Source organism: Typopeltis vanoorti, chromosome 2 (genome assembly GCF_054136105.1).
Source record: "Typopeltis vanoorti isolate ZY-2024b chromosome 2, IOZ_Tvanoo_1.0, whole genome shotgun sequence".
Classification (NCBI taxonomy): Eukaryota; Metazoa; Arthropoda; class Arachnida; order Uropygi; family Thelyphonidae; genus Typopeltis; species Typopeltis vanoorti.
The window spans coordinates 3,818,829-3,846,276 of NC_143550.1; the positions used below are offsets into that span (position 1 = coordinate 3,818,829).

The window sequence follows — 27,448 nt, forward strand, 5'->3', positions numbered from 1 at the left end:
CCATCTTTTAGACTCCACTCCTGAATAAACCACTCTCTGGTATCTCTCCTTCAACCACCCTCCTATCCATCTCACCAACCCTATATCTATCCCCATCTGCTCTAGTTTACTGATTAGGGTTCTATGTTGTATCCTATCAAAAGCCTTGGCAAGGTCCAGTAGTATTACTGTAAACCCATTACCCCTATCCGGTTCAGCCGTCACTGTGTTATAAAATGTGAACAAGTTACTGAGGCATGATCTACCCTTCACAAAACCATGTTGTCCCACATACAATATCCCATTTTCATCTATCCAATCCTCTATTTTTTTCTTGACTAATTTCTCTAAGACCTTGACAATGATTCCTGATATGTTAATCGGTCGGTAATTTACAACAGCAGTCTTGGAACCACCTTTATGCAGTGGAACTATTTTCCCCTCTTTCCACCCCCTGGGGACTAACCCAGACCTGAGACTCTAATTAAACAAAATGGTCAAGGGTACTGACAATTCTTTAGCTGCTTCTCGTACAACACGAACTGGTATACCATCCAATCCCACAGATGTATTGACATTGAGGTTATGCAATAGACTACTCACCTCCACTTCATTCACCACAATTCCCGTATAATCTACTGGTACATTCGTTTCTGCAATGTCACCACCTGGATGATATATTCTTGCAAAGTGCTCACTCAGTAACTCAACTATATCAACTGATTCAGTTACCTCCCTACCATCGGCATTCTTTAAAATCATTCTGCCATGTACATTTTTCCTTTTACTTGCTACATATCTAAAAAACTGTTTAGGATTCTCTTTAGCCTGCATGGCCAATGTTCTTTCGTAATCCTTTTTTGCTTTTCTTACCACACTCGTTACCCTTCTGGCCTGTGTTTTATACTGTTCGTGTGCCTGCCAGTCACCTTTCTCCTTAAATTCCCTCCATAGTTGTTTCTTTTTTTGCAGCTCAAGCTTAATGGTGTTATTCATCCATTTAACCCCTAGTTGATTTATTATTTGGACTCTAGGTATACAGTCAGCCATTGCTTCATGCAAACACTTCTTAACTACCTCCCATGCACTATCGACTTCTAGTCCTTGCAGTTGTACATGCCATGGCACTGAACCAATCAAACTCCTAAGCTTGTCATACTTTCCAGCCCGATAATTCCACATGTACCCTGTCTTAATTGAAAATTCTACACCTTTAGCCACCTCCCAAGTCAAGACCCTATGATCACTCTCACTGATTGGTGGCAATGTGGTCATATTTGTTACAGCCAAATCCTCAGATGTAATTACTAGGTCAAGCACTCTCTGACCCCTAGTATTTTCCATTACATGCTGTCGCAGATAGTTATCCCTTAATAACCGCATAAAATCCAATTCCTTCCTCCCGTGTGTCCTCTCCTCACTCCAATCAATGCGACCATAGTTGAAATCTCCCATAATAATTACCCTCCTTCCACTCATTTCTTCTATTTGCTTGTGCATGCTGTCACCACCATCTTTTCCATCACGTGGTCTATAGCAGCACCCAATTGTATATTTAGTTCTGCTAGCCATAATCTCACACCAAATGGCCTCAAATGTCCTCTTTTCTCTATCCTGCAATTCAACTTCTATTCGCCTTGGTTGCAGCTCATCAGCTATCATCAACAATGTTGTAAGTACAATGTTGAAAGTTTCTCGACTTTAAAAAATGAATGCTTCACAATTCAACTCTGGAGTTAGATGACTAGAAAACCACTTAAGAAATAGCAGAAAAGGTAAAAAAAGGAACCATAGAAGTAAAAGGAAGGTTCATGAAACCAGAAATAGATGGAAAAGAAGTATTGATTCCATGATTAGAAACATACTAGATGAATAAGCATTAAAAGCATTTTCTGGGACTCAAGATTCATGATGTGACTAAAGATATTATTAATCCACCTCCAAGAGCTCATTGAGGAAAGGACCCATTTATAATATCCTTGAATATATATATACTGAAATGCACTAACAATATCGAATGTTAAACCATTCCACACACATTTGTCATGAGACGAACCGTGACTTCGCATGCTTAACAACGCCTATAGTCAGCTTCCAGAGATGACACCATCCATAAACAAGTCACACTTGTTATATCTACTCCCCTCTGATTTATTCCTTAAATTTTGAAGACCACATTCCCTCCACTTGTCCTCATATGCACAGTTCCATTGATCAGTTATGTTAGTCTGAAAAGCGATAGTATCATATAAGAGAAGATATGAGAAGATAAGAGAAGAAGAACATTCCCTCTACTTGTCCTCATATGCACAGTTCCATTGATCAGTTATGTTAGTCTGAAAAGCGATAGTATCATATAAGAGAAGATATGAAAGGTGAGGCGAGGTGAAGGAGAAAAGCAAAAGTTGTAAATTATTTACCATGGTATGCACTATGTTGAAATATAGGGTGACTTTGATTGTGGAAAGGAACTGTATTTGCAGAAATTGTTGTGCAGTGAAACCCTGGACATTTGCACTAAGTTAGGGATCTTCTCAGGAGTGGACTAGTTTTGTCAAGAAAGAAGAGTGAAAAACTCTGGAAATGTGGTTGGGGAATTATGGTGAGGGATGAACCCCAGCTTTATATTTGAAATGGTCATGTTTTAAGAGTTATCCTCATCAGCTTGGTGGTCAGCTGTAATGATATCAGAAGCATTGGGAATAAAGGCAATGAATTTGGCTAACAAAAGAGGGTATCCTTGCAGAAAGAAAATGTGATGGATTTAAGGTATTCATTCACTTTTTGAAATATGGTTTATACTAGTCACAAAAAAACACCCATCAAAAGTTTCTGGATCCACTTCACAAACATTTGTGGTCTCAACAGCAACTTAAATTATGTACACCACCACCACCTACAGTCATAAAAACCAGGCTTATTATTACTACCATAACCCCAGCAACTATTGTTTGCCTCAACTGCACAAACTACACCTGGCACAATTCCTTATTCTCTGGTTTTGCAAACAGGGAGATTCAAGGTTTTGCATTCTCTGACATGTCAGAGAATGCAAAGGAAATTTTGAGTTAAATATCAAACAGGGAGATTCAAGGTTTTGCATTCTCTGACATGTCAGAGAATGCAAAACCTTGAATCTCCCTGTTTGATATTTAACTCAAAATTTCCTTTCCAACCTGTTGCATTCATTTGCCGTGCTTACCATTCCTCAGAGGCCAGGCTGTTTATCTGAAAAGCTTGATTTTCTGCAGTCAAAATACCATATCCAAATAGTGTCTTCTTTGGGGGACTCCAATATTTACAGCTCAAATTAGCTTTAGTTGTTCTATTGATCAGAGATAACAAGGTACTTGATACAGACAGTCCACTTCCTACCAGCTCCCATCATCTTGTCAACACCTGACCTCTTCCTAACAAGCTCTGCTTTGAAATATATCATGTATATCAGTTTTTCTCTTTTGGCAACTCACTCAGACCATAACCTGATCCAAGTTTCATCATGCACTTTAGAACACCTTACCCCCCCCTAGTTGTTCTCAGTCTTGTCTCAGTCCATTACAGGAGTGTCAAATGGGTTGATCTGATTGAATACCAGAAATAATTATAACATGAATGGCCTTTACCCAAAGTTTCCAAATCCCCCCCCCCCCCAAAAAAAAAAATTAAGGGGTAAATTTGCCTCTTGTTCTAATGGCAGTTAAGCTTTCTGATCCCTAACTAAAGCTAAGAGCCTTATCAAGAATTAATCAGATGTTAAGCTTTTCTGACTCTCCTCTTCTTGTCTCAAGGAAAGCTAAATGTTTACCTAAAGTTCATGATGTCTTTTATTCTATAGCTGGAGGTCTATATAATATTCCCACACACACACAGCTCATGTTGTTTAGTTTGAAGCAGATTTTATATAAAAAGTTAAGTTCTATAAAAAGAAATAGTAATTAAATAGCTACAAAAATCAGCAGGGAAAATGACTGTAGTGCAAAATAGAAAGGAATACTAATGCTACAAAAAACTTAAACAGGCAGTTTCCTGTGTTCCTCAAAGAATATTTACATATTGGTAGTCCTACTGTTATATTAATAGACTGTACAAAGTCCTAACAGAAGGCAGCAACTAGAATGCTTCATTCCAAAATAAACATATAGGTAGACATCCAAAGATGGATGCCCACCCATATATGGTCTCCTTAAGGTTTATAAATGAGGTATTCCCTTGAGACCATAGTTGGTTGCACTGGCTTCGTCAACTAAAAGCTTGCTAAGCAATCAGGTAAATTATTACTGTCCATATAACAAGTTAATCTCCTTCACACATTAAAAAATACTTTTGATTTGAAAAAAACATAATTAACTCTTTGAGAAACCCTTTTAAAACGCTTGGGTTTTCAGAGTGGAAAACCATTAACGATTTTAATTTATAATTGCCAGCAGCATTAGATCCAACAAAACCTCTTTAGTTGCTTTGAAACTTCTACTTGTTTCAGTAGAAACAATTTTCAGCTCGATATCCATTACAAAATAGATCAGTTTCATCTAAAACTAAGTTGATAATTTGTTTCAGTAGAAACAATATTTCAGCTCGATATCCATTACAAAATAGATCAGTTTCATCTAAAACTAAGTTGTTAATTTTGTCATCAATTATGGCTTGCAATGTGATTGTGAAAATATAATACAGGATGAAGTAAAAGGACAATCCCTGAAGGCTAATAAAATATGGAAGTTCAGTTGTATGGAAAATAAAGATCTAACAAAAATAAGAATATATATGAATCCGTAGGCGATCGACATATGCATATGAAACACGACAGATAAATACATGTGAAATGAAAACATTAAGAAAAATAGTTGATAAAGTAAAAATTAAAAGATTTATGAAGAATATCAATTACAACCCAAAAATGCTTGGAATCAACATGTTGATAGGATGGACCCAACAACTAAACTAGCAGGAAACCGAAAAGACCAGTTGGTAGACTAAAAAAAAAACAACAATGAGCAGACTACTTGTATTGGAGATGCAACAAGCTGAAGATTGAAGAACATGACTGAAAATTTCAGTAATTTTTGTGTATGTTACTGCAGCTTCCATCATTTTTGACTTGTGGAAACTATGATAGTTTTGCATTTACTGAAACCATTAACACTAGCATTAAATATTTATCATCCCTTTCAAACACACAAATGTTTCAGACTTTCTTAAATTACTTGAGTAGAAACAGGACCTCTATTTTGATTCATGATCTATGAAGCTATAATCTCTGGGTGAGTAACAAATTCAGGCTGCTTTCATATGTTGACAATATTACATTACATTACATTATTATTACATTACCCCCAGTGAGTCCAAAGACTCATCGAGGGAGGGCATCTACTCTACCACTCTTCGTCTCACTACTCCACCAACCTACCTTTATCACGTAACACCAACAGCATCTACCGCCGACTACCACTTTCACAGACAATCACAAACATCCATGCCCCCAGTGGGATTCGAACCCGCAACCTTTTGGCTGGAGAGTGGATACGCTAACGACTCAGCCAGGCAAAAAATTCTTCTTGATTTTTTTTTTTTTTTTTCAGTATTCTCTCTAACAATATGAAGTGTTGATTCCATTAAGTAAAGTCACTAATTTTTTACCCATCATTTTTCCACCACTATCATAATTTTGAAGATCTATAAGAACTCATTGCCAGCTAGCATACTCTCTCTCCATCAAAGCAGGGGCATGAATGTTGGTGATTGTATTGAGATGGGAGATAAATTTCATTGCCTGAGTGAGACCCCGCTTCCCTGCATATTGAAGACTTGAAGTGGCCTGAAAAAGTTGCATGTTTGGTTTCTAGATTATGTGAAAATATTAAATAATTTTTTAAAAAAAATCACTTATCCTTAGACTGCCCACAATTTTGATGTAAATATGGATTTACAACTTTCATTAAATGGATTATACAAAACCAGTAAGTGAGACTTTTCCTTTAATAGCATTCAAATAAGTAAATGCATTTCATGAAAAACGTTTAAAAAAAAAATGCTGGTCAGTCAGTATACAGAAATCATCATGTGTCATCTCCATCCAGAAGGTTGACTACAATGTCTCTCCAACAACTTTGTTCCTGTGTCTCCCTTGCACATTCCTCATATGTCAGATATGTCCAGTTCTTAAGATTGCTTCTCCAAGTAATTCTTTGCATTCCTCATTCCCTCTAGGATCATTCCTTCCAGAACCACTTTTTGTAATCTGTCTTAGCAAATGTCCGAAGTATTTGGCCTTTCTTCTTTTGATAGTTTTAAGACTTCTTTTTCCCCATCATTTGTAGAACGTCTGCATTTGTTTCTTCTGAGTCCATGATACTTTCATAATACTTTTGAGATGTGAATTCTTAAAATTCACATCTCAAAAGCTTTCATTTTATCCTCTGCTTCCTTTAATATTGTGCATGTCTCTGCCCCCATACAATAGTATTGACCATATATAAATATATAGCATTTTGTCAACTTTATGCTCAAATCTCTAGATGTCAGGACATTTTTCATTGTATTGAATTTCTAGCTATTTCAATTCTTATTTCTCTTGTACTTCTTCCATCTTCTGTTATTAAGGTGTCTAGATATATAAATTTGTTTACTTGCTGAATAGGTGTGTTGTCTTTTTCCCAGTTATTGCCAGGATCTTGGTTTTCTTGAGATTAAAAAAACAGACCATATTCCTCATTCATAACTCTTTGTTGATTAGATTTTCTAGATCTTTTTTATTTTCTCCCATTAGAACTATCGTCAGCATATCTCAGATTGTTTATGTTCCTTCCTTGTATATTTCTTCAGTATACACAAAACAGCACTTATTAAACAAAGCCAAGGTGGCTTTGTTTAATAAGTTTAATTCTGGAGTAGTGAATGGGTTCAATAATTATAACATCAAGTCATGTGACTTGAATTTTTCAGTACTTGTCTGATTTAGTTGAAATTCTTAGTAATTACCACAACAGGATAATTATTAGTACAGTGGGTGTGGGCTAATTTTTTTTTCTATTTAGATTATATAATATATGTATTTAAATTAAGGGATATTACATCCCATATTGTTTCACAGCCGAAAAAGAAACTCAAAGAGTTTCATGCCGAATATAGAAATTATATAAAGTTCGGTGAGTCCAAGCATAAGCAAATACCTGGATAGTGCAACACTGAGGCAACTCATAGTAAGGGTGGAGCAACCTCCGATCACCATTCTTGGTATTTATCCATAATGTGAAACCCGGCTCTTAGGGGCTGTATTACTGTTCTACATTATGAGAGAAGGTCACTACCCAGACCGGTTTCAACCTTTATTGAGGGTTCATCAGTGAGTAGCTAGACTTAGATAATACCAAGTTTGTAGTGGACAGTGCTTACATACCCTACTATAAGAATTGCCAAGAAGGTGTCATAAAAAATTACTAAATATATGAAGAGACAAAGGCTTAAATTCGGCGACGTAAAATTATTTAAATTAAGGGATATTACATCCCATATTGTTTCACAGCCGAAAAAGAAACTCAAAGAGTTTCATGCCGAATATAGAAACTATATAAAGTTCGGCGAGTCCAAGCGTAAGCAAATACCTGGATAGTGCAACACATAACCCATTTGGTAGTGCAACACTGAGCCAACTCATAGTAAGGGTGGAGCAACCTCCGATCACTATTCTTGGTATTTACCCATAATGTGAAACCCACCTCCTAGGAGCTGTATTGCTGTTCTACATTATGAGAGGAGGTCACTACCCAGACCGGTTTCCTCAATAAAGGTTGAAACTGGTCTGGGTAGTGACCTCTCATAATGTAGAACAGTAAAACCCAGTCCTAGGAGCTGGGTTTTACATTATGGGTAAATACCAAGAATAGTGATCAGAGCTTGCTTCACCCTTACTATGAGTTGCCTCAGTGTTGCGCTACCAAATGGGTTATGTGTTGCGCTATCCAGGTATTTGCTTATGCTTGGACTCGCCGAACTTTATATAGTTTCTACATTCGGCATGAAATTCTTTGAGTTTCTTTTTTGGCTGTGAAACAATATGGGATGTAATATCCCTTAATTTAAATAATTTTACGTCGCCGAATTGAAGCCTTTGGCTCTTCATATATTTAGTAATATAATATATGGTTTTGTATTTTAGTTTATAATCTGAAAAACCTGATCTAGCAAACAAATGATGGAACTGTTTTCAATGGCCCTGGTCTGATGCCCAAGGAAACTCTCAAACATTTTGCCCACAGCAAGATTTGGAGAGTGAATATGCTAACCACTCAGTCGACCATATCAGCAAATATAATCTTTGCTGACAAAAATCAACTCCTTTGTAAACTTGAATTTTCTTACACTGAATCCTATATTTAGTATATGTGACATGACTAGCTACACCTGCCTTATCAAATTCATGGAACTGGATATAATTCTGATCTTCTAAGCATATTTGAGAAACTGTCTGCCCATAATAAGAGAGACTGCAGAAGGAAGGAATTCTGTCAACTCCTGGCTAGGAAAGAGGAGTATGTGTATATTATATATATATACACACACACACACTGTATGTCCTTGAGGAGAGATGGTAAGGATGAATAGAAGATGACTTGAAAGTTAATTCTGGCATAGAAGTTCAGTGAGTTTCTCAGAAAAACCTCTTATATTAGGAATGCAGATGCTAGAATCTTCCTCTGAAGAAGGAATGGGTTATGGCTAACATCATCAGTTACTTTGGTGATAATGTTGAGATAATGAAAGATAGTTCTGCTTTCAGAAGAGATTTAGTGGAGCACAAGGAGCGTGTATGATGCAGTAATGTTTTGATGATGCCCTATTTCTGAGATGGTTGATGAGAAACAGCATCAGTGTATCTCCCTGTACCTGTTTTCTTTCTGTATACTGAAAAGTGCTATTAAGTTTATAGATGAGAATGTCCATGAATGGAAGGCAATTGTTGTCTCCTAGTTTGAGAGTAAACTTAAGCTTCGGATGGGCTGAATTAATTTTCCCAAAGAAGAATATCAGGCTCAGATAGAGACAAAATTCAAACTGTGAAAATGGTATCAAAATATTTGTCACATAGTCTTTGGGGAAGAAGATAGGAAGATTTTATGAACAAGATTTCTGGACGTAAATTACTATCCAAAGATTGTTTAATTGGTTATGATGATTTTTGTATCTTTACAGATACATTGGAGTTATCATGCAATGACTATTCTCAACTTCCCTATAAATGTAGAATAGTTTACCTCTCAAAATAAATTTTACAAATAAACCGAAGGTCTTGGCTAATATGTTGATGACATTTCCACAGTCTCGAACTGTTCTCTATATGAGCTTGATATTTTTCTTTAAGAAATTAATTCAGTCCATCTGAGGATTAAATTTGCTCTGGAATTGAGACAACAACAATCACCTTCCATTCCTGGACAACCTAATGGTACTCTTTAACTTTCAGTATACAGAAAGAAAACAAGGGAAACTGTAATTGTTTCTCATCATCCATTCCAGAAGTAAGGCATCATCAAAACATTACTGCATCGCACCCCTCATGCTCCACTGACTTCTGAAAGCAGAATTTTAGTCATCTTCCCATGCCTTCTTCCGAAAACGTTTCTAGAGTGCATTCCTATAAAAGATGCATCTCTGTCTGAGAAGCTCAACAGATTAAACTTAAGTCTCCTGTCCATTTCACAAAATTCATTCTTACACTCTCTGAAGGACAAATATCCTTCATCTTTCTCCCATCCAGGAGTTCCTTACAGATATGTAGTGCTTAATAAACATGCCTAGAAGAATATGAACCTTACATCCAGCTCCATGATTCTGATATGTCAGGCCATATTTACTAAATAGGACTAGTCTTATTCCAATGAATAAGACTTAAGTTTTATACAGGAGCCAGTTTTTATTACCACAAAACCCACATTCATCATCATCAGTACAGAAGTGAATTTTAAACTTTCCTAGTTTGGGGAAATTGTTTTACTCAATACTCATTATGACTAAAATAATTTCAATATCCTTTCCTGGAATTGTAATGGTTACAGTTCAAGCTCTCCTCTTGTAATTCATATTATAATTTTCAATTGTTAATGATAAATGCAGGGCCAGTTCTAATAAGTGTGCATATGGGCGGCCGATGGAATAAATTCGATATAGCCTATAGTTAATTTAAAAATATTGGCGATAAAATAGGAACGTAACATTGTTAAATCTTATAGTGGTGCTAACTTCAAAATATCCTCTTTGGGTTTCATTCGCTTTAAAAACCTCACTCAACAAGGAATGTTCATTCAAGCGAACTATAGTTTCGGCCCAGTTTTTACTACTAAAAATACATAATTGGGAAAAATGGAATTATATATATATATTTTTTTTTCCTAGTGCCTGTTATAAAATATACCACTGTCTTTCAGATAGACCTGACGGACAGACAGATCGGAGTTTTTTCAGAATCTTTAATAAATTTAGTTTAATCCTTTATCCAAGTGTGTGCAAACAAAGTTTGTGCCTGAAAGTATCTTCAGGACTGGGGTAAAGTGGTACAACACCGGGCAACTCCTTGCAAAGGTGGAGCAAGCTACCAACACTTCTATCTCAGTGTCTCCCATAATGCAAAACACATCTAGCGGATATGTATAATGTTATGCATTAAGGGAAGGGCTACTACCCAGACTAGTTTCGACCTTTATTGAGGTCTCTTCAGTGGGACCAAGGCAGAAGCATTAGCAAGGTCATCTCCTCCTATAGGAGGTGATGACCTTCCCTTAATGCATTACATTATACATATGCGCAAGGAGATGTGTTTTGCATTATGGGAGATACTGAGATAGGAGTGTTGGTAGCTTGCTCCACCTTTGCAAGGAGTTGCCCGGTGTTGTACCACTTTACCCCAGTCCTGAAGATACTTTCAGGCACAAACTTTGTTTGCACACACTTGGATAAAGGATTAAACTAAATTTATTTTAGTCTAACCAAGTGAAAAATAAACTTTTAACATTTTTCGGAATCTGTACAGAAAGGCTTAAGTCAGTTTGAGTCATTACAACATTTATTTATTCATTCATTCATTCATTCAAAAAGAGAAAAAATAATTTGTGCTTATTATTAATGTTTTTTATTATATGTTTAGATATGTCGGATAGGAAAGCTAAACGTTAGGGTAAGGCTACACTAGTGTTTTTTTTTTTCCAAACATGTATAATAAGCACAAATAATTTATGCTTTTTATTATATGTTTGGATATGTTAGATAGGAAAGCTAAACGTTGGGTAAGGCTACACTAGTGTTTTTTTTTCCCAAACATGTACAGCAGTGAATAGAACATATGCCCAAGAATGGTGATGTTCTGTACAAATTTTTTCCCATCAACGTGGCTATCACCATTCTTGCATATGTTCTATTCACTGCTGTGCATATTCGAAAAAAAAAAACACTAGTGTAGCCTTACCCTCAAGGGTGGCCAATTATCTCTAGCACGCAGGCGTCTAACAGGCCCGGCCCTGCATAAATGCAACCACGTAACAAGGCAAACATGTGTGGGATAAGGGAAAATCCTGTTTTCAACATGTACTCTAAAATGAAAAGAATCAATTCAGAAATTAAAAAACACAAATCTTATTGAGGACTAGCATATGTTGTGATATACTTGGAAGTTAAGTTCAAGTGAAAGTTTTTTCATCTACTTCGGTTCCCTAAAGACTACAATTTTCAGCTGAAAATATGTTTTAGTAACTGCTAGACTGGACATTTATATATATATAAATTATTCCATGGGCACCCAGAATAAATACAGCTACTACCAGAGTAATCTGTCTGTAAAGTGTGCCTATTCATAAATGGTTTAATTATTGTGCACTGTTATTGCGTAATTAATCTTCCCAGAGGCTGGATTAGAACAGTAACTGGCTATCCATGCAATTCTGATTATTTTAGCCAAGTTTTACTTTATAGTAATAACAATATTTCTTTTATAATTCTGGTTTCAGAAAATTGCACTTAGAAGATCTAAGCTTATAACAATGTATAAATTGCAAAAGCAATTTATATAATATATAAATTAAGTGGATATTAAACCCAACATCATTTCAAAGCGGAATACAGAAACTATAAAAGTTTCATGCGAAAATTGGTTAGGTTTCTACCTAGTCTCTGACAAAAACCAATGAGTTTGAAACAGCTATCAGACTAGTGAAACCTTATCAAAATGAACCAATAGGAGGCAAATATAAGGGCGCTTTGAGCGTTCGTCACTTCCTATAAGGTTCGGCTAGGGCGTAGTAGTATGGCAGTGATGTATTCCGACAAGCTCTGGTCAATTTTCACACAAAACTTTTATAGTTTTTGTATCCGGCTTTGAAATGATGTTGGATTTAATATCCACTTAATTTATATATAATTTTGCCTCTTTATTTTAGTGAACACACATATCCTTTCACAGGAAAGAAAATAAAATCACAATTTTTGGTACCCCTTTTAGCCATGCTTGCAGGTCCTGAAATGAAATTTTAAATATTTCAACATAAAAATGATCAAACATTTTCTATATCCAAAAATCATGTGTAAGTGAAAAATGTTATCTCTCCCCCACCCCCCAAAAAAAAAAAATCCTGCAGTAGTGAACACCCAACTGACAGTGTTTTCTGGCTACTAGCATAAATGTGATCTATGAAAGCAGTCCCTATAGGGAAGGACTATAGGAAGTTTATCATAATGTTGTTCAATATAGTGAGTATATATATTGCATGTCTTAACATCATATAAGAAAAAGTTACTACCTTTGAAGAGTCTTTTTATTCATGACTATGTAACATTATTGCTCATTCAAGAATTTTAATTCCTTGTTTATTATTATATATCTTGCTTATGGTGGTACAACCCTGAACATTCACATTTCCTGAGAAAGTATTTTATTCTAGTATTACATATATAAGGTTCCATAAAATATATATATATTTTTTAATGTAACAGATGAATAATATGCTTAAATGCATTCTACAGGTGAATGCTTTGGATCTGGACAAGGATTATAATATTCTAAGGCTAAAGAGATTGAGAAAAATGCAAAATATACTGAGCCTACATAAAATGATTATAATCTCCCTATTACAATAGGATGTTTCATATATTTTTAGAGAATTTATATTCAAAACTTTACTCTGTAAAGCTTCAACTTTTAAAATTTTGAGCAATATGCATTTTCACTTTGTAAATACACCTTGGGTATTTAGCTTAGATTCAAAATGAATCTGTTTTCAAAAGTTGAAATAACATTTAACTGATTTACTTGTTCATATTCAATCAACAGAATGCCATAAATTCAGAGTAAAATGTAGACATTATAACCATAAAAGAAACAAACTTCACAAAGTTTTTAAGATTTCCAGATGCATTTTATAATTTCTTAACCTATAATATATAACATTAGCATCTACACACTACTTTAGCATTATGAATTCTGTCAATAATGAAATGGAAAAAGTTTAAAATAAAAATTAACCATATTAACAAATTACCATGTTATCACATGGAAATCTTATCTAAAAGAATCTGTTCTAAGTGTGAAACTTTTGTTTTAATATGTACTAAAATAATGCAATAAAAATAATTGTACTGTCAACTGGCATATGCATTTATCATAAAAAAACAAAAAGATAACTTTTAGCATTTAAGCTTTAAAGGCAAAAAGTATACTTCATGTAGTTTCAAAGTGCATTGCTGAAAGAAAAATTCTTTCTCTACATTCTCTATAGAATATGTATATATCAGGGGTGGCCAAAACGCAGCTCGCAAGCCGCTTGTGGCTCTTCATGATCTACCAGGAAAAATATAAACAAAAAAAAAGAGAGAGAGAGAGAAGATAGAGAAAAACAGGGTCAATAAAAATTACTGCAATAAAAAAAAGTTTAATTCGAAACACATTAAATGAAATTTACTTTGAGCAATTACAATAATTTTAAAGTCGAAACAATTTTGTGTTTCAACTAGTAGAGGCCTTTCTTGTATACATTTTCTTAGTAAGCTCCTTAAAATTAGATATGCAATTAGTCAAAGAAGTTCTTACAAACTCGCCATGCACACACACTCACTCCTGTACCATCACATCGGTCAAATGCAGGTTGCAGCTCTTCTAAGTCTTACTGGAATTATTTTGGCTCCAAAAGGATGCGTAGTTGGCTACCCCTGGTATATATATATAATGAGCAACATTTGAGTTAGGGTTTCCACATAACAGCAAAAGTGTTATGAGAATCTCTGATTAATTAATCCTTTATTTTAGTGTTGCACTGTGATCAGCATTCATTGTAGAAATTATGGACTTTACAACCTGTTATAAATAACTTTTAATTTCCTGACGTTTTGATCTGGAGTATATAGAAATATACAAGGACAAGCTGAGTTACATTACACACTAAGCTAAAGAAACAATGATTTGATGACCGGTTATTCTACTGGCATGCTAGTGAAAAAAAAAAATACAAAGCTAAATTCTATTTAAGATAACATGAGATAAACATTCTTACTTATGAATAGTCTTCTTTCAGTAACAATGATGTCCTCTTTTTAGCATTCTTGATTATCTACAGTCAACTCTTAGAGAGAAAGGTTCCATGGGTAGAATATGTGCCTTCCATATGTTTGGGATTTTTAGACCATCATTATTGTTCAGATTGGGGTGGTTGATAAGAATCTCACGGTTTTCCTTAAAATTGCATTCATACCATGCTTTGGTGTGATGTAAACAACTGATGCTTTTCCAGGCAATTCTATGTAAAACTGGAAAAGCACCAGTTGTTTACATCACACCAAAGCATGGTATGAATGCAAATTTAAAGAAGCCTGTGAGATTCTTATCAACCACCCCATTCTGAACGATAATGATGGTCTAAAAATCCCAAGCATATGGAAGGCACATATTCTGCCCATGGAACCTTTCTCTCTAAAAGTTGACTATAAACAGGACTGTAGATGATCAAGAATCCTAAATCTAAAATAACAATTTTAATGTTAAAAAGAGGACATCATTGTTACTGAAAGAAGACTATAAGAAAGAATGTTTTTCTCATGTTATCTTAAATAGAATTTAGCTTGGATATAGTTTCTAAATAATTAATTTTTTTTTTCACTAGAGGTCATACCAGTAGAATAACCTATCATCAAATTATTGTTTCTTTAGCTTACTGTGTGGAATGTAACTCAGCTTGTCCTTGTATATTTCTATATACTCCAGATGGTGATCAAAACGTCTAGAAATTAAAAGTTATTTATAAAACGGTTGTAAATTTCATGATAATCAGTGAGCAAATCTTGTGAAACTTTGAGATTTAGCAATTAAAATTTGTGCCTTTTAGTTGCACTACTGAACAATTTTGTTTGAAATAAACTAATCTTGATGACTGTGTCTAAGAATGATATATTTGCATTATCACGGATCTGATTTTTTAATGGAAGTAACAATACAGATTCAGGTATGTCCTGTGCAAGCATCTTATTTACTCCTAACTCATCAATAAAATACTGAGTCAACATTGGTATTAAAATAATACAAATTTACAAATCCATTATGTTTTTTGGCAGGTCTTGGTGATTGATATATATTCTTAACTAATTACCATTACACTTAACTGTTATGGCAGTGATATGACTAGAGTCAACTATATATACACACCTAAATTTCAAAATGCACAGTAAACTTAAGTACCAAATTTTACATAATAAGAAAAAAAAATATTTAATGAATAATATTTGTATTTGAAATTAACTGCACATTTCATTTTAAAAGTATTATTCTGATCACAGAAGGAGAAATTATGATACTATATATGCTTCCAAGCCCTACTGCAAGACTAGCATTTTGAAAGAAAAAAAAAAACTTTCTCGAGATAATATAATGTAACAAACCAACCCATGCACTACTTTCTGTAGTTCTTTCCTTCATTTAAAAATACTTTCTAAAAACTGTTAATCAAATTATCGCATTATACTTGAAAAAGAAGTCTGCTAAAGACACACTCCTGATGAAATATGCCTTAATTAACAATTTAATATGGTCCCAACCATAATATTCAAGCTAAAATAAATGAAAATATTATGGGCAGTTTAAAAAAATTAACATAAAAATTTAAATACCACAGTGTTCTTATAAATACAGCTATATTTCCAAACACAACAAAAATTCTAAAAACAATTGGGGAACTTATTTAATAAGAAATTCATAAATACATGATTATTACAACCATTATGTCTCCATTTCAAAATTACTTCCATCATAATCATATCACTGAGTTTAAACTCTTAAAAAAAATTAACCCAATAATAAGATTCTTTTGTACATTTGTATAAACAAAAACAAATGCATTATTACACCTGTTTTTTGTGAAATAACTATATAGTAGAAACATCAGTTCACAGAATAAATATGTGGAAACTTGGAGAGGGAAACCATTGCTTAAGGGAAGTTACTTTTGTAACAGCTGGTGTTTGTACTATTGAAATTGAAACATTCCATGTTTTCAGGCATGATCAGTGCATAAGAATTTTTTTTTTTGAGGGGGGGGGGGGGGAGAAATAACCTTGTCACAAAATTAATCCAATGCAATAAAGCAGTGGTGAACAAATAATTTCGAATATAATTGTTAAAATATGTCTTATGTCTATCTACATTTAGAAAAAATATTGTTCATATTTACATTATCTGCAAGTATCCATTATTTAAATACTTTTACAAATTCCTTCTTATATTCCCTCAAGGAAGGGAGACTAAATGTAGCTATCCAGCTTCACACTTAATTACAAATGACAACTTCTCAAATAAAGCTAATATAAATATGTAACAATGCTGAAAGGAATAGTTAAAAAATAAAAAAGAATAAAACACTATAGAAACATACACCTAAATGCAAGATGTATAAAAATTCAGATCATTAACAGTGATTTTTTTAAAGTGAATTCTTTACAGAATGAGAAATGCGAAAAATCTGAAAAATGCACTTAGAAAAATCTACCAAAAATTCAAAGAACAATGTATATGATCATACTATTAATTTTTCTTCACAAATGCTGTTCCTCTATATTTCTTGACACATACTAACATTAAAAAAAGAAAACTATGAATATCACAGCGAAACTGCACTTGACCAGCACCCAGGTTTACAGGCACTAGTCTTAAAATATAAATCTCATCCCAATTAATCAGAGATAAAATTATTTCTGTTCATGATACATACAATAATGGAATATCAACATACTTGAAAAGCTATATACATCACTAATACCAGTATTCTACGACACAAATGTAGAATTTCTGGTCATAAACTGTATTGTATTCAATATAAGTTACTGTGCTATCTACAAAAATGAGAAGTCAGGAAGAACAAAAAAAAAAAAGGCCAGTTTATAGCTGCTGCTGCATATTTTGACCTCTAATAGTTTCATGCTTCTGATGGGAATAATAACCGAGTTCTTTCTGTTGTGCATTCCATGTGACCATTTACTGAATGTTTTTTTTCATTTTTGCCTTGCCTGCAAGACACACTTGGAAGTTCTGATGCATTGTTACTCTCTGCACTTTCAGCATTTTCAACAATGTTTAAATTATTATGAATATCTTTTAATGGTAGCTCAGAATGGAGGCCTACACTGCTAGCCCTAGCCAAATGATTTGAATTTTTTCCTGTTTTAAAAGGTCCATCAATAGCATAATGTAATTCAGGATGATCTGAAACACTACCCACCTCAACACTTGCTCTCCTTGAGCAAAGATCAGTTCGTCCAGGTTGGTGGACATTTGGTGGTGTCTGTGCATGGTTTAATTTTGGGCTATGATTGTGGTAATTAAAGTTGGACTGTAAAGGAGGACTAGACACTAAATTAGAACTCGAAGCTCGTGTAGATATTGACGTATCTTGTTGTCCAGGGGATACAGACATGGCATTTGCACTGTTTATTTCTTCCCAGCCATTCCTAAATGGATCATCTACAGTAAGATCTAAACGTTGTTGCCGTTCCATTCTGGTTGCTTGATAGGCTGAAAGGTACACATTGCGATGGACTTTCATGTAATTAGTATCAGTTACAACAACAACAGTATAGTCTGGGATAAAAGTATGTTTCACAATAGGTGCATCAGGACTGAGAGCAATACTAAGAGATGAGCCATGTGGTATTGACTGGAAAGAGGACTCTCCTAGAAAAAAGGAAAAAAAGTGAAATAAATTATCTGATAAATAAAAAATAATGTTCCTATTTTTGTATAACCTTTAGGTCTACTCAGTAAAGAAGAAAGTGAGCAGAAGTTATATAGATCCCCACTTTTACAACTGGTATAAGTTTCCTATTATAACTATGAAATACCAGGCTACAAAAGCAAGGTGATCGGGACGTATAGACTTTGAATGTGTGAATCTTCTTTGGAAAAGACATTGATGACTGTGGTTGAAATAGCAAACTAGTTTGCTCAAGAATTCTCTACTGAAGATGTAAATGAATTACTTAATTCATAACTCATATGAACGGAGCCTGCCATTGATGAACTTCTTGAAATGGTGGAGGAAGAAACTGAAGAACCTAATCACAACTCCTGCTGTTGCATTACAAAGGCCAAATGTTTAATGGAGTTTGAAGGCTTTTAGCCATGAATGTTTTGTGCTACAGAGAAAATTACGGAGGGAAAAACACCTCCTTAGTTTAGAAGTAACTACAAGCCTCCACAGCTCAGCGTCGACGATACCCTTCAGATGGAAAGACATAGATTCGAATCCTGTCTAGGATGCAAAGAACTTTTGTAGCAATTTTTTTTTTTTTCATCTTTACATCTAGCATTTCATGCTAGATGTAAAGATGAAAAAAGCTAGATGTAAAGAAAATACAACAAGGATGATTGTAATTGGAGGAGGGGAATATATATATATATATATATATATATATAGCATTTATAGCATTTACCAGCTATGTATAGAAATTCATCCAGAGCTTTCAATGATAATTAAGAAGACATATGCTAACTTTTTCTTTTATCCCAAAAGTTGTGTTGATTTTTTATGGCATGGTGCATTATAGTTCCGATGATGATGTGTCATAAAAAATCTCCCAATTTTCGGGGTAAAAGGCATTATCTTAATTATCATTAAGACCTCTGGATGAATTTCTATATATATATATATATATATATATATATATATACATACATACAGTGGATTCTAGTTAACTGAAACGCATCGGGACTAGAACACTTTGTCCCAATTATGTGAAATTTTATGGAAAAAGCTAAAATATACTTTCAGTATCACTGAAAGTATATTTTCCCTCACAATTGTTTGGAAGAAATTTATCAAATGTATCCTGACTTGTTCCATTTCTAGACTGCAACTGAGCAAAATCACAGTACAGGTATCTAATTCAGATGAAGGATTGTCTTCTTGCATAAAATAGCATTGTAATTCAGCAATAAATTTCCTGGCTAGTCACTTGCTCATGTTTAGGTGTGTCATCCTCATTACTTTCCTTGTTTACTGGGGGGTGCTTAAGGGTCAAAACTGTATAACTGAGAGAAGACCTCCACATCACCTTTAAAGGAATGCGGAGAACAGACCAGGGCTTCTGACCTAATGTCCAATCCTCACCTTCTCGTGGTGCACCCTGTTGGGTATCTACCTGGATACTGAACGAACGAGGATGGGCTGGCAATTTGGGATTTAGCGAACCAAATTGTAATTCTTATTGGCTTAAACCAAATTATAAAATGATGGTACAACATGACAAAATTTCATGCCTGCTGGGGCGCAGCCGTTAAACAAGCTTATTCGGTTTTAAAACTATGTGGGATTTAATATAGATAAAACAAACTATTTACTACTTGCAGGAGATTTAAATGCCAGAATGGGAAACACAAGAAATATAAAACAAACATCAGGAGATTTGGCGAAGATACACGTAATCATAATGAACTTGGTATTTGAACATAAAGAAATACATTAATATACATAGTCAGCCAAAGGATATAAGTCAATTATTGACTACATTATCACAAATTTTAAATTAGCCGAGTTAATCCTAAATGTAAGAGTATATTGAGTCTTTTAATTAAACTTGGATATGGTATTGGAAAAAATTGATTTAAACCAAAATAGCTAAAAATAAATAAAGTGGATAACTATCAACCAAGTCACAAAATTTCTTCATTACAAGATACCCATCCTAGGCAACAATATCACAAATGAACTGATATCAAAACAGAAATCATACATGAAATTTTGAAAATCCTGACAAAAGCAGTAACAGAAAGCTTAAGAATATGCTAAGACTCCTCCTATCAAACTGGGATGAAGAAACAGAATAGAAAAAAATAATAATAATAAAAACAGAAGTTAGCAGAAATGGCTCATTTCCAAGATTGCAGAAGCAAAAATTAGAGTACAAAAGTAATAGTAACTGCAAAACTAAGGAAAAAACAGAGAGTGAATGAACAACTTTGTAACAGAACTAGAAAACTGATATATCTAAGCACAAGCAAAAATCTGAAATCATAATAATAAAATGCATGAACAAAGAAATAAAAGAAATGATAAATATTCAAACAAGAGATTTAGAAAAATAGATAACTTATTTTCAAAATCTCTGGACTGATGATAATAAAGAAGTAAAATTTTATATAACAAAGAATGATCTAACAGAAAATATTATGTCAAAACTAAAAAATACAATAAATAAGATGAAAAATAGGAAAACAAAAGACAATATAAACATTGAACTGTACAAAAATGCACATGAAAAATTTAATGAAAGATTTCTGAAATTCTTTAACATGGCCTTAATTTCTGGAAAAACTCCAAACTCTTGAAAAAAACCACTGGCTATCCCAATTTCTAAATACCTCACCCTATAAAATTAAAGATGAGGGTACAAAATATATGCAGGAATATTAAGAGAAACTAAATACACCCAATTCTCCATTTACATGGTAGATTGGTTCCAGAAAAAAACAATGTAAAAAAGAATACAGTGTATATGAAAAATAGAAGAATGGTTCCAGATGTGAAAACCCAATACGAACAATAAGTTATTTTCAAACAAAAATATGAAAATCACTGATTAAAACTATTTCATTTTAATGGAATGTTTTTTTTTTTAATTTTTATTTTAAATACTTATTTAAATATACATATGTATCTTTTTAAAGAAAACAGAAATTCGAAAAGGTCCAAATACACCCGGGCATATGGTTATTAGCTAAATTTTATTCGCCGTCACTTTCTGACAGTAGCCACATTCTTTTGTGTGAGAATGGAATTAAATCACTTCCATCACTTGAAACACTGGCTGTCCTGTTCATACTGCAATGGCGAAATGTTTTCTTCAGTAAAAGGAACTAAATTAGCACTAATTTCCAATAATTCTGAAAGTTGATTTTTTTATACCACAAACTTCGTAATTAATCGTTGAAATCCTGTTTTGACTAGATCTTTGTATAATTCCTCATATCACACCATACATGACTTCAGTTCACGTTTAAACTGTTAAGCTCATTCAGTATTTGGATCAATACTTGCACATGGGAAATATATGAATTCTGCATTACTTTAACCTTGGCATTCTGTCTGGGTCTGGCTCCCAGTGATGACATTTATTAATGTTCTACAGAGGCTCTACCAGGTGGCAAGCTTTGCCTGTCACTGGGTGGAACCAGTGCTGAGTTTCCTATCCTGCTGTCCTGTCCTGGAGTGATTCAAGTCGGGAGTAATGAGTTTAGTAGCGATTTCCTAGGATCACTCAGTAAGATTTAGAGTGATCTTGTAGATCACTCAAGGGTTTTTGGAGAGGTAGTGTCACACTTAAACATACCTCAATAAAGGGTGAAACTTGCTCATAATGCATAGCATTACACACACCCAAAAGGATGTGTACTTTGTATTAGGGGATACTAGGACAATTGATGTGAAGTCATTAACCTCTATACACAAGTAGCTCAGTTGAGAAGATACTTAATGTGCAAACTTTGTTTAATTACCCAGGAATATAATTTCTTGGGATCTTTCATTTATATGGTGATTAAATATCCTTCTAGGGTTATAATATTTCCCAAAAAATCAGTAAGGCTTTGAATAATTAGGTTACATAATTGATAAGGTCATACTCTTTGGTAATCAAAGTGTTTGATGCATCCATGTCCCTCTTTGCAAATTAATCCGAACATTTAATTGAATTTTTTTTCTGTTGTACTGATAGTATTTCAAGTTTCACATTTTTTATATATTTAATTTTTTAGCAAATTATTATATTATTCATTAGCCTTTGCTTTATGCATCCCCAAGAGGGATCTGCCACACACTTTGGAAACCTAGAGGGTTAACTACAGTTACAGTGCTGTTTGCAAACACTACTTCATTTCACACAGAAGTGGAAACATTTTATGTATTTATTTTTGGAATTAAATTTTACCTGCACAACACCACCACCAACCTACTCCATACATGCATAATGAATGATACGTTTGTATGTTACATATACCAGGTGATCCAAAAGTCACAGAAAAAATAAAAATTCAATAGTTCGAAAAGTATAGACAGTAGCACGAAGCGGTTTTCACAGAAATGCACAGAAAGACATGGGATTTTTTTTAATAACGAAAAATTTTATTGCCAGAATAGTTACATTTGTTACCGACAGGTGGTGCTGTAGCGGTCCCAGAGCTGCTACTTGTCGCTATTTAAACCGTGAGGTATGTAAATTTCAGATGTAGTGAATACTGAAATTAAACTTTCAGCATTTAACGTTTATTACTGAAGTTAAACGTTCTGCCAAGGTGAGGCATGTTATCATTATGAGATAAAGCACTTTTAGTTAAGCTGTATTATCAGAACTCCGAACGTGCAAGAGAGGCAAGCGCTCCATAGTGTAACATTCATGCAGGATGGAGCACCTCCGCACATCACAGGTCCTGTCCAGCACCTGCTGCGATCGACATTTGGCGATGACCGTGTCCTCAGTTGCTCTTTCCCGCACAAATGGCCACCAAGATCTCCAGACCTTACACCTTGTGACTTGGTTATGGGACTACTTGAAGTCACAGGTGTACAGAGGTCGGCGGATGTCATTGGCCATGTTGAAAGAAGCTATTCACCATCATGTGACAGGAATTATAGCTGAAACCCTCTTCGATGCTGTGCAGGGTGTCATGCCACGTCTGACATCCATTCTCATGAATGATGGCCTTCACATTGAACATTTGTACTCCTAGCTGCATTGCGAACTGTGCTACACCACTGCACAAACTACTGACACAACTGAAGCGCCACTTGTCCATGGCAAATGTAACTATTCTGGTAATAAAATTTTTCATTATTAAAAAAATCCCACGTCTTTCTGTGCATTTCTGTGAAAACCGCATCGTTCTACTGTCTATACTTTTCGAATTATTGAATTTTTACTTTTTCTGTTACTTTTGGATCACCTTGTACGTACAAATGTATCATTCAGCAAAAATATACGTGTATCAAAAGACATATTTCTGTGATTACACCACATTTTTTATTATTCAGTTATACAATATATTGAAATAATAGTTCCCTACAAGTTTCATAAATCGTATGATTTACATCTTCAGGGGTAAATAGTATAACTTAAAGTTTAAACAAGAGAAATTAATAAATACAAATCATAACCTTCTGGCTATTCATAAACTCAAATAACAGAATGCAGATATAAAACGTTATTGACATTGAACAATACTGGACGATGTCATGTGTTCTTGTTCTCGTTCATACAGTCTGAGCTCAGATTGAGGTAGATTTTTTATTAGAGTTGACCACACTTAATGGAGAATTAAACCTTGATTTTTATTGCATCGGGTTGGGGTTTTCAGCATATTAGCAGCTTCTTTAAATTTTCTTATGTAGCAGTTGTTTTCTATGTATGACATCATCGTTTTTTGCAGAGTACATCGTGTCCAGTGGAAGTGATATGGAAAGCAAGACCCGTTTTTTGTTCTCTTTTGTATTGTACGTCATTTTGGTGTTCAGCCATGCGTATTTCTCCAGATCTTTCTGTCTGTCCTACGTAGCAAATCCCACAAGAGCAATGGATTTTGTTGACTCCTGGTTTTTTAAGAGGATGATGAGGTGGTTTTGGTGGATGTAGGAATCTTGAGATTTTTTCCATAGGAAGGAAGGCTACTTTTACGTTGTGTTTGCTCATTAATTTGGCTAGCTTATCTGTAACATTTTTGATATAAGGAAGCGAGATTGCGTTTTTCTAATCCTGTTTTATTCTGTTGTTAGTTGGAGGCATTTTAAGGATTCTCTTGATGGTTTTTGTTTCATACCCATTCTGTTGGAGGATTTGTGTTAAGTATTTTAGTTCTTCATTACATCTTTCTTGTGTGCTGGAGATATTGTATGCTCTGTCTCAAAGAGTTTTAATTGCTTATTTTTTGTGAAGGATGGTGGTGTGAGGCTGCATTTAGAAATCTTCCTGTGTTGGTCGGCTTCCTATATACTGAGAAGGAGAGTTTATTTTCTTCATTAACTTCTAATAGGATATCTAGAAACGGAAGTTTTCTCTTTTCTTCTTGTTCTAAAGTGAATTTTATGGTGTTGTGCAAATTGTTGAGATAATCTTTAAAATTGATAAGTTCATCTGTTGTTCCATTCCATATGATGAAAATATCGTCTACACAGCGTAGCCATATTTTTGGTTTTTTATGGTAATTCTTTAGAGCATTGTTTTCAAATTTCTGCATAAATAGGTTTGCTAATACCGGTGATAATGATGAACCCATTGCCAGTCCTTCTTTTTGTTCCCAGATTCTATCTTGATAGGTGAAGAAAGTATTGTTTATACAAGCTGATAATGTCTAGACTTGCTAAGATGTCTGATGGACCAATATGTATATCTTTCACTTTTTCTATGAAATGTGTACTATTTTTTATGAAGGAAGATATTTTTCCTATATGATGTGAGATCATATTGGTGAGGTATTTCGCCAAGTTGGAAGTCGGTGAATCTCTTCCATCTACTATTGGTCTTAAAGGTATATCTGTCTTGTGGATCTTTGAAACACCATAGATTCTTGGTATATTACATTTGATGTTTTGATTGTAAGTATTTTTTAAGTTCTTCCGTCCAGAGAGGCACTTTTTTGGAGATCATTTGTTTTTTTTGTGTGTATGCAAAGTCGGGTCTCTGTCTAAGGGTTTGTATCCTCCAGGAGACTTTTTATTTTATTATCATATTCTGTAGCATCTAAAACGACAGTTGCGTTGCCTTTATCCGCTTTGATTATGACAATATTTTTGTCATCCTTTAATTTTTTAAAAGCATATTCATTGTAAGGTACGAGGTAATCCTACGATGTAATCTGCTTTTTAATAGTAAAGCTGCACTCTCTATACAGATAAGATCTGCCGTGTTGTTCGATAGATTTCTAATTCTTTTTCTATTTGTGCTATGATATCAATTTTTGGTAGGAAACGTGGGGTTAAGGCAAAGTCAAAACCCTTACGTAAAAGGTTGTTTTCTTCTTTTGTTAGGCCTCTCGAAGAAAGGTTAATAACCACTTTTGAATAATCTAGTTGTTTTTTATGTATTTCTTTCTTCTAAAGGAGTAAGTTGAACTTATGAATTAATGTATGTTTCTTCTGTTCTGAGATTGTTATTGCTTTGTTGAATGTAACACTATCAATGTTGTTCCATAGGTAGGATGGAAGAGATGTGGCCAGTTCATTATGAAGAGTAATGAAGAGTAAATTAGTAATAACAGAAGTGTTATTACTAATTAATGCTAATTCAGCTCTAGTGACTGTAATTCTTTCTCTTAAAAGAGCTGGTTCCATTTTATGATAAATTCTGGAGACCTTGTTTGTATGGAATATGCGTTTGATTTTGATGAATTTCAGGATGACTTTGTTATCTGTGCATCGGATGAGGAAAATTAGACGGTTAATGAAGTTGAGATGTTTAATGCGTAGTTTCTCTAGTTGTATAACTTTATGCCAAAAGCACTCACCGTAAGTTTGTAATTGCAGCCGTAGACTTCTGTGGCTAATTGGTTCAAAAGACATATTTCGGTGATTACACCACATTTTTTATTATTCAGTTATACAATATACTGAAATAATAGTTCCCGACAAGTTTCGTAAAAATGGGTGGCTAAAATAAAACACAAACATTATTAAGATGGATCAGTTGTGGGGTGGAAGGAATGAAGTTTTAAAGAAAGTCATTACAGATGAAGAAGGCAGATATAAAACTGATATTTACAAAAGAAATTTAAAAATATTTTATTTAGGCCTAGAAGTAAATGATAAAGCACTTTTTTATATATATTATTCAGTTAATAGCCAATCCAAAGTGTTTTTTTTTTTTTTTTTTTTCCTTGCCAGACCAAGTAGTATTACATTACAGAATATAATAAATTATATTCATATATTAACTGACAATATAAGGTAAATGCAATAAACACTTTATTGCATTATATATATATATATATCTTCCATGCATAAACGGTTGTAAACCTATATCACTGTATACCAGGAACAGCTAAGGATTTTTTTTTTTTTTTATCGTTTACTTTTATTTAGTTTATAATTTATTTTTACATAGTCTGGGACACCATGCTTTCAAGAAATTTCAGGCCTCAATAAGCAGGGTGGTAGTATCACACTGAGTGATGAAATTTATATCCCATTAAAAACAATCAAACATCTATACCCATGTTGAAATTTAGACCCACAGCCCATTGGTAAAAGAGCAAGTACAACATTGGCCTCTTAGCCATGTTAATTTCAATGTAAGCTGCACTTAACAAAGAGCTATCTTCAGGGAAATCATAGAACCAGCCCTACCATTGAGCAGGATATGCTGCTTATATATGTTTCAACTCATACATCCTCACTATTATGTTTTAACAGTTAATGGATTCTTTATCAGCAAACTTTCAAATATACCATGGATAACTAGGCAGCAGAATCACCTGGTAGTATTTAAAATAGTAAAAAAAGCATATTACAATATTCCAGCTAATTTCTGAAATTTACAGTTATAGGAAGGTTCCTCTCTCCTGAGTGAAAATGATTACTGCATTTTCCACTGAAGTGGGGATACCTTATGAAAAACTTTTACAAAAAACTTTTGTGAGACCAATGCCCTGCTTATTGGAGATCTGAAGCAGCTTGAAAAAAATTCATGTTTGGTCTATAGAGCAGGGTTTTCAGACTATAAAAAATAGATTTAAAAATGCAAAAATATGTATATAAATAAAATTGATACAATTTTTTTAAAAAAATCCTTAGCCCATCCATGGTACAAAACAATATAGGTTTGCAAATAATCTTTCATGGGTGGGAGCAACATAAAAAAAAGCGAATATGTACAAACTATTGTTTATATATAGAAGAAAAGAAGAATTTAATTTCATGCAATCTACAGTAATTGAAATGTACATTAAAATGATTACAACACAAATATTTTA

The 27,448-nt window shown here is 33.9% G+C and overlaps 2 protein-coding genes across 2 annotated transcripts in view; one reads left to right on the forward strand and one right to left on the reverse strand.

The window, feature by feature from the left end:
* LOC150108789 (UV-stimulated scaffold protein A-like) overlaps positions 1-13,603 on the forward strand; it is a 289,257-nt gene extending 275,654 nt beyond the window's left edge. The window contains exon 10 of the mRNA XM_090414259.1: positions 12,985-13,603. The gene's annotated coding sequence lies outside the window, so the exon portion shown is untranslated. The remainder of the gene's footprint in view (positions 1-12,984) is intronic.
* A 2,556-nt stretch (positions 13,604-16,159) lies between these two features.
* The window catches only part of LOC150108790 (unextended protein-like), a 119,642-nt gene continuing 108,353 nt past the window's right edge, over positions 16,160-27,448 (reverse strand). The window contains exon 6 of the mRNA XM_090414269.1: positions 16,160-18,169. Within this exon, the coding sequence (XP_090270395.1) occupies positions 17,415-18,169 (755 nt within the window). The 3' untranslated portion in view covers positions 16,160-17,414. The remainder of the gene's footprint in view (positions 18,170-27,448) is intronic.